At 43.6% G+C, this 8,014-nt stretch overlaps 1 protein-coding gene across 1 annotated transcript in view; it reads left to right on the top strand.

Annotated features, from left to right (window-relative positions):
• Window positions 1-211: 211 nt before the first annotated feature.
• Window positions 212-8,014, top strand: part of NFU1 (NFU1 iron-sulfur cluster scaffold) — an 11,520-nt gene continuing 3,717 nt past the window's right edge. The window contains exons 1-5 of the mRNA XM_027697596.1: window positions 212-246; window positions 611-825; window positions 3,505-3,640; window positions 6,014-6,080; window positions 6,864-6,978. Coding sequence (XP_027553397.1) covers window positions 212-246; window positions 611-825; window positions 3,505-3,640; window positions 6,014-6,080; window positions 6,864-6,978 — 568 coding nt within the window. The remainder of the gene's footprint in view (window positions 247-610; window positions 826-3,504; window positions 3,641-6,013; window positions 6,081-6,863; window positions 6,979-8,014) is intronic.

Raw genomic sequence — 8,014 nt, 5'->3', positions numbered from 1 at the left:
GACAGTATTTGTACAGGAATATTCTGAATTTATTTATTCCCTATAGGGAATAAATACAGAGAGGTGGACAGGGGTTGAGCTATGGCTTGTTCCTAACAGAGTTTTATCTTTTACCCAAGTGCTGTCTTGGTATTTTTTTCTTACGAGAATTGTTTGTGTAAGAGCAGCCACTGAGTTACCTTTTCAGCCTGTCTTGTAGCTTCCAAGAGTCATGCAGACTCTTCTCTACCTGCCTGAGACCCTTAGGTGTGACCAGCTAAGCCCACAGAGCACAGGAGTAAATTCCCAGGTGCTTGGGGTTGGATTGATCTCAGCTATCTGGAATCTTCTGAAAATTAGGTTTTTAGTCCAAGGGGATTTTCAGGTGCTCAGAACTGTTAAAAGGAAGACCAGAGGCTCCCTCTGGGTGATAATCCCCTTCTGTGATAGGTAAGTCAGGTGATCTGCCTGGTTTTAGTGACTGAAAGAGTGTGGGTTAATTTTTTGGTGGCTAAAATTAGAGGGTTATGTCTGTTTTGTTATGAGAGAGAGGGAGCACTGAAAAGGGAAAAAAGGGATGTTCTGTGATCCAGCCTCAAACTTGCTGCTTTACCTGAGAGGTTTAAGGCAGGTGTGTCTTGCTGAGTTGTGAGGTTGCTAAAAGCACCTGGAATGCCCTTTCAGTGGGGCAGTGCAGACGTGGGATTTGGAAATCCTTAGTAAAGTTATTTTTCTCTAGGTTCTGTCAGATGCTGTTAAAAGATCATAATTGGGCAGCTCGACAGCCTTTCCACCAACTGCTGCAGAAGAAACCATCTCTTCCGTCTGCAGTGTGGCATCGTGCAGGTGAGTCAGTGCCAGTTAAAAAGGAACAGCTGAGCAGGGGCTGAGTTTCTGTGTCTTTTGGTAGTGCTGAAAGTTTGCTGTTCTTTCTGAAATCTGAGTGTGGTGGCAGCTCCTGGGTGGGTTTTAAGGCAGTGCTGGTGCATCTGGACATCTGGGGCTCGGGCAGATGTGGAGGCTCACTGTGTGCTGGTTATATGTGTTTTTCTGTACCATTCAGCTGCCAAGACTTTGTTAGTGCAGAGCATTATTTGGGCTTTGCTGCACTTCTTAATTTATTTTCTGTATTGGTGTAAATGTGTCCGTTGGGAAAGACTTTATGCTGCCTTCTGTCCTGCTGCAGCTGCTGACTCTGCCAGGTGACATTGCTGAACGTGGGAAGGCTGAAAGCAAAGCTTTTCATTTTCAGAGCTGCAATATTTTCTTTATTTTAATTTCCACCTCTTGATCGTGCATCCATCTGTGGTGCATTAGCTGGATTCTCCAGTGATATTACATCTGCAATTTGGTGTTAGCCTGAAAAAGCCACGTTTGAGGATGAGTTTGTTGTACCTGCCATTTTTTTGGTAGGCTGCAAAGCTCAGGAAAGGAAGAAAAATATAAAAAACCTGCGAAACTTGTGCCACAGAAAACTCTGTGTTTTTGCAGCTGCCTGAGGAATTTAGAGACAGAAAGATTCTGCAGGTGCTGTTGCATGGAATTAGTCACAGATGGAAATATTATTTAAATGAGTCTGCTCAGGCAGAAGGCTCTAATTTTGGTTTCAGAGAGTCCAACCTTAGCTGGTGCAGCACTGTTTTCTCTCTTTCAGTTCTAACAACAGGCAGATTGATGAGTACACTCAGTGTTTTACCTGTTTCTGATAAGTAGACAGTGTTTGACCTGTTCCTCCCCATGTCCTGGTAAAGGCTGTCTCAGCTTGGTTTGTTCCCTCACCTGGAGCAGTTGGAGAACAGGATAACAAGCAGGTGCTCCCAGAGCTCTGCAGAGGCTCCAGAGAACAGATGTCAGAGGTAAACACAGCCAGTTACCAACCTGGGAGTGATAAATCCCAGGGAGCTCCTCACAGCTGGGCAAGGAGCTCCCCAGGCTGGGTGATGATTGACAGACCTGCTCCTAGGAAAGCAGCTCTTCACTGCAGAGCACTTCAGAACACAGAGCCTGCCCTCCTGGACACTGCTGGGAGGGTTCATCTGCCTGTTTGTGATTTGGGGTGTTGGATCACACCTGGATGAGCAGTGTCCAGTGGCTGTCAGTGACCCACTGCTTCCAAAAAACAGGCAGAGGGGACTCAAATTTACACATCCAGGTTGTGCCAGGTGGGATTTGGATGCCAGCTGGATCTGGAAGATGGGTAGTTCTTCTATCCCTGTGGATAATCTAATTGCTTGCTCTATCAGGAGTACTCTTTTCATCTTAAAACTAAGTCCTTCCTCCTAAGTTTGTTTTTTTTTTCTTTCAAAAAACAGAGAGAAAATGGAGTGTGTGCCTATTTACCATTGTGTATATTTGAGTCACAGGGATTGTCACCATGACAGACACATGAAGCAACAATTTGACAATTTATAAACAGTGTGATTTGCCATTCAGTGCCAGGGAGTCATGAGCAAAATGGCACTTTAGAAAAATGAAAATGTCAGCTCTTTTTACTGCTTTAATCCTTCTAGTGCATGTTTTTTAAATTTATGTGAGCTTGTTTCTCAAATATAATTTATAAATATTAGCTCCTGAAGATTTTTTGGTTTAAAATGCACTTTTTTTCTTTCCTGCGTGTTTGTATCTCACTGTGTTATTGGGTGTGCAGGGAGTAGGAAGAAGAACTAGAATATGAGGGAGAGACTGTCCCTAACTGATGTTCAGCTTCAGTGGGACATCAGGCACGTGCTGCATGGACATGTCTACAGAAAAATACTATTAAATGTACACCATTAAATGTAGAGTATTAAATTTTAGTTAAAATCAGGGTTTTTTACACTCTTCCAGTGAGACAGACGCAGTTGAAAAAGGAACTTCAGTAAAAATGTATCTTTAAAAGAAGTTTGCCAGTGAATGGTAAATAGTTTATTGTAAATTGCTTGGTCAGTTCAATTTTTGGAGGGTAAGTGATGGCTCACAGTAATTTTTCACCCTGTGGAAAATCTAAGCAGGGTCTGCCTTACTGTAACTCTTGTTACTCTGGTTTTTCTTTTTTATAGTGCTGAAAAATGAGATAAAACCCAAACCCCATAACTCATGTGCATCTTCAAGAGAGAGTTAGCAAAACTGATTCTACTTTAATCTGGAAAGGGGATTAAATGGTGTTTGAGGATCATAAAATAAAACAAGCCCAGGCAGCAGAGGCCTGCAGGGTGCAGCTCTGGGCCCTCAGCAGAAGGTGAGGCTGGCCCTGGCCTCGTGCAGCTCGATGCTCTTGCAGCAGGATGCTTTTTACTAAATAAAAGTTAACAAAAGAAGCAAAGACAAGGTTCCATGTCTCACAGGTTTTCCTGTGAGGTGACCTGCCTGTGTTTTCCAGTGTTCCTGTGGGTCTGGAGCTTTCCCTGGAGCCCGTGGTGGTTTTGGAGCCCTGTGGCTGCCCAGGCTGCTGTTGCTGGAGCAGAGGGATCCAGCAGGCCTTGACTTCTCACTGAAGCTCCTTAGGTTTGATGATATTATTTTTCTCCTTTGTTTTTGTATTTCCAGTGAGAGGCATGTTTATTCAGACTCAGGACACACCAAATCCAAATAGCTTGAAGTTTATTCCGGGGAGGGAAGTGCTGGAGTCGAGGACGATGGAGTTTTCCACACCAGCTGCAGCATTTTGCTCACCTTTAGCAAGGTATTGCTGAACACATCATGGTGGGTTTGGGGGCTGGTGTGGGCTCTGTGTCTACAACTGATGCTTTTAAGCACAACTGCTGATCATTCTGCTCCTCTTTAGAAGCAGCTTGGTTGGATTTGAGTTTTTAATGCTGCTTTATTTGTGCTTAAGATTACAGCTGGGGGTTGGCGTTGCTGAAGTTCTGTGTGTGTGTGTGTCCTCCCCTCAGCTCTGTCATGGCAGAAGGCACCATGAAGGTCTAGTTTATGCAACTGGATTGAAAGGTGTTATAAATCAGTGTTTGTGAGCAGTTGCTGCATCACCAGTGAGGCCTCTGGCCCCAGTTTCACAAATTCTTTCCCATCAGAGCACTCTGAATTCAAGGAGTTACTTGGAAATCATGTAACTTTTCACAACTGGGAAACAGGCAGTGAACAGTCCCCAATTACCATGAAATAAATGCAGTAGCTCCCCTTGGCAGGTGTTGGGGCTGCCCTGAACTTCCAAAGGTTTATGCTTCCCTTCAAGGAAGGCCAGGTTTGCCCCCTCTTTTGGGCTGGATCTGTAGCAGCTCCTGGGAGTGCAACTTTCAGTACCAAAATGCATAATCTGGAGTAAGAACCACTGAGCACAAGCTTTGTTTATATCACCTTGGTATAGAAGGGGTTTGGAGCACCCTCACAAGTCTCTGGGAATATTTGGAAGCATCCACTGTGCACGTGTGTCAGTGCTTTCACATCACTCTGCAAATAAACTCTGTGTTCTCTGGGTAGAGGGGCTTCAGTGTGGGGGTGAGATCCAGAAATGCCACAGTAGGTCACCAGTTTAAAGCATCTTTTTGTAGATAGGAAGGATTGTGGGCAAAAGCAGGAGCTGTTGGATGTGGCTTTCCCTCCAGGAGCTGCAGCTCTGTCTCTTGCAGGGTTGTTTGAGAGCAAAGAGGATCTTTGCAAGCAAAGCTCCGTGACTTAAAATCATAAATCCAATGTGAAAGGTTTCTGAGGACATCCAAACATGTTAGCAGAGGGCTGCAGCTGCAGGATCTCACTGTGCCAAAGTGCATCAGGTTGCAGAATGTAATGGACTGTCAGAAAGTGGCTTTTTGTTGTCATGTATTTGCAAATAGACATTTTAATCAGAGATTATTTATTGCTGGAACGCGTATTGTGGCAGCTTGGGGGTGGGTATTGTGCAGGTTCATGGGAAGAATCATCTGCTCTGTGTATTGTTGAAGCCCAGATGATGTTTTCTGTAAAGGGAATACTAATTTATTTTAAAAGGGAATATTAATTTTCCAAAGAATTAATAAACGCTTCCTGAAGGGGAGGGAGGGGAGAGAATTCTTTAATTGATCTCAGATGGTTTGGTGCACTTACACAATTTCATGGTTTAAGTAACTTCAAAATGCAGTTGGTTTAGTGCTGCAAACACCCAGTGCAACTGTTCCATGTGTAGAGATTCTTTCAAGGGGGTATTGTGAAATCTCTTTTGTCATTTTCCATCACATGGACTTTTGTGATAAGATTTCCAATTCCTTCATTTATTGCATTTTGATGTTTTGCAGTCTTTCAGGAGAATATCTTATCTTTTTCCCCCATAATTGCAAAAAACCCTCTTACAGCCCTGTGCTGTATTTACCTCCGAGTGCATCCTGGTTTTCATATTTTTTTATTTTCTCTGTAGATGAATTTGTTGGGTTTTCATTAAGCATTTTTGAATATTGGGTTATATATTCTCATTTTCATTTTTGTACTTAAACCATTGTCCAAAATATGCTCTTTCCTATCACGTAAGTATTTGTGTGCTCATTCACCACCTGGATGTTGGGTTCTGTATGGGGCCACCCCAGGCAATTTACTGTGAGTCTCATGCCTTTATTAAATGCCCTTTTTCCTTGCCTTGCTAATGACTGAAAATACTGAAGATGCCTCCCAAGGTGAGCTGGTGTGTTAGAGCTGCTCAGCACTAACCCTTGTATTTAGTGGCAGTTTTTATTGAGCTCAGTGACTTCAGATCACTTTAAGGAACTTCCCTTGTCTTTGCTCTAGTCCTGCCTGAAACAACAGGTGCCTCCTGGTTTTGATGCTGAGCAAATAGCTTGTAATGTACTGAATATAATTTTGCCCAAAGAACTGGAGAGAGAGTAACTCTCACAGAGTAACTCTCACATGTCTGGTGGAAAGCCCTGTAAGGTGTGCTGGGTTTTACTCTGGGCTCTGCCTAAGCCGTGGGGGAGGTAACTGCAGTTTCTCTTAATGGCTCTGGGTTTAGTGCTTATTTTTGTCTAGAAGTGTATTCTAGAACTTCTGTGACAGATTATATAAATCTTGAGTTTGCCTGAAATGTGGGTGCATTTTTGTCATGTTTTTGTTGTTGTTGTTTCCTGAACAGACAGTTATTCAGGATTGAAGGAGTTAAAAGTGTTTTCTTTGGACCAGACTTCATCACGATCACCAAGGTGAGCAGAGCAGAGGCTCAGCTGTGCTGAAAGCTGAGCTGTCTGGAAATGGCCACGGAGCAGATCCAGCCAGGCCCTGGGACATGCAAGTGGAAGTTCCAGAGGCAATGGCCACAAATGACTGAAGGGAATTACCTTTAGTGCAAAGAAGATAAATCATTGCAACGTGTGGCTAAGCACTGGGATGGGCTTCCCAGGGAAGCTGTGGATTCTCTGATCTTGGGAATGGTCAGCATTGGACTGACTGAGGCCCTGTGCACATGGTCAGCTTGGAGGTTGGCTGGCTGACCTGTGGAATGCTTCCTGGTGGCACAGGAGCAGGAGGGGAACCTTGCAGGCCCTGTGGTGTTTGCTCAAGGTGTGGAGCTCGTGTCAGAGAGATAAGGAGCTCCTTAGGAACTGGGCAGGCTCTGACTGTGTGAAGAACACAGGGCAATTCAGGGAGTGAGAATTTGATAATTTGGTCTCTGAAACAGTTTGGTAAAAATATCTGTCAAATAATGTATTTAGGAGACTTTCACAACTTTTTAGCTAATATTTTAATAGCACTTGGCTTGCAAACCAGGAGACTGTTTTGTTGACTGTGATAAATCGACTCTCACTAAACTTCTTTGGCAAAGCTGGGCTTAACAAAACTGTGAAATCAAATCCATGTGTAAACATGCGAGTCCATGAGGGTATTTGTAATGTAAGAAGAATCTTTGTGTAACTTATTACTATTAGGAGGCAGGTATTCACACTTTCTTTTTACTGTTCCTTTTTTTTTCCTTTTAATTCCCATAGGAGAGTGAAGACCTGGACTGGAACTTACTGAAACCAGATATTTATGCAGCTATAATGGATTTCTTTGCCTCTGGTTTGCCTGTGGTCACTGATGAGGCACCCAAGACAGATACAGGTAAATGAAGGCAAGAGGTCAGGTCTGCCTTTGGGTTCAGCTTCTGTGACGTGCAGAAGAGCCTCAGGAGAGCAAGCAAGAGAATTGGAATTTAAATTTAAACCCTCTCCAGTGGAATTAGCAGCCTGTCTGAGGGAGCTGCTCAGCCATGACCCCAACGTGTGCTGTGTGTGACATCCCAGGGCTGTGCTGAGCTGGCCTGGGCCCTGTTCTGCTGCTCCCCAGGAGGGGAGATGTGTCTGCAAGTACTGAGGCAGAGTTTAGAAAGCCCTGGGGGGTTGCTGCCTGTCCTTTTTGTATGGGCACCTTAAATAGAAAAAGGAGTGCCCAGGCTTAATGACAGTGCCTTAATGACAGGTTTATGGTCTTAAATGAACAAAAAATAGTAAGGGGTCTTTTCCAAGCTATAATAGAAAGTAACAGACTAACTGACAATTTAACTCAAGGGTAGTATTTTGCCTTTTATTTTTTCATGTGCAACTTACCAACTTAAAGTTTTTTTCAGTGTTTTCAGGGAAATTATGACAATTGAATTCCTCTCTGCTCTGTCTGAATTTAATTTTAATATTAACATAACCTTTATTTTATTGAAAAGGTTCTCTCAGAAATGCTTCTATGAGTCTAACACTAAGCTTAGAATTGCATCCAAAGCTGCTAAACCCCAACATGTGCATAATTCTCCTGCTGAATTTTTTAGCTTGCTAAAGCCTTCCTTCTGAGGACCCTGCCTTAAGCCCTGCATCCCTATGGAATGTTAGTTGTTGCTTCCTTTAAAAAGTGGAACTGCTGCTCTCTGCCAAGGCCTTTGCCTCTTGAGAACTCTGAACCAGCTGGGTTTTGCCAGCAAAAGCCTGGGATGCAGATAAGGATAATGCAGGAAAAGATACTCTGAATTAAGATTTCTGCCTTTTGGTTTCAGGCATCTCAGCAGTGTTTTCTGCTGTTTCATTCTGCCACCATGGATATCCAGGGTTAGCATCCTCCTGGAATCCATGGATATCCTGGGTTAGCATCCTCCTGGAATCCATGGATATCC

Source organism: Neopelma chrysocephalum, unplaced genomic scaffold (genome assembly GCF_003984885.1).
Source record: "Neopelma chrysocephalum unplaced genomic scaffold, ASM398488v2 Primary Assembly neopelma1_120, whole genome shotgun sequence".
Taxonomy (NCBI): domain Eukaryota; kingdom Metazoa; phylum Chordata; class Aves; order Passeriformes; family Pipridae; genus Neopelma; species Neopelma chrysocephalum.
Note: the sequence above shows the minus strand (reverse complement) of the source record. Positions and strands in the feature narration are given on the sequence as shown.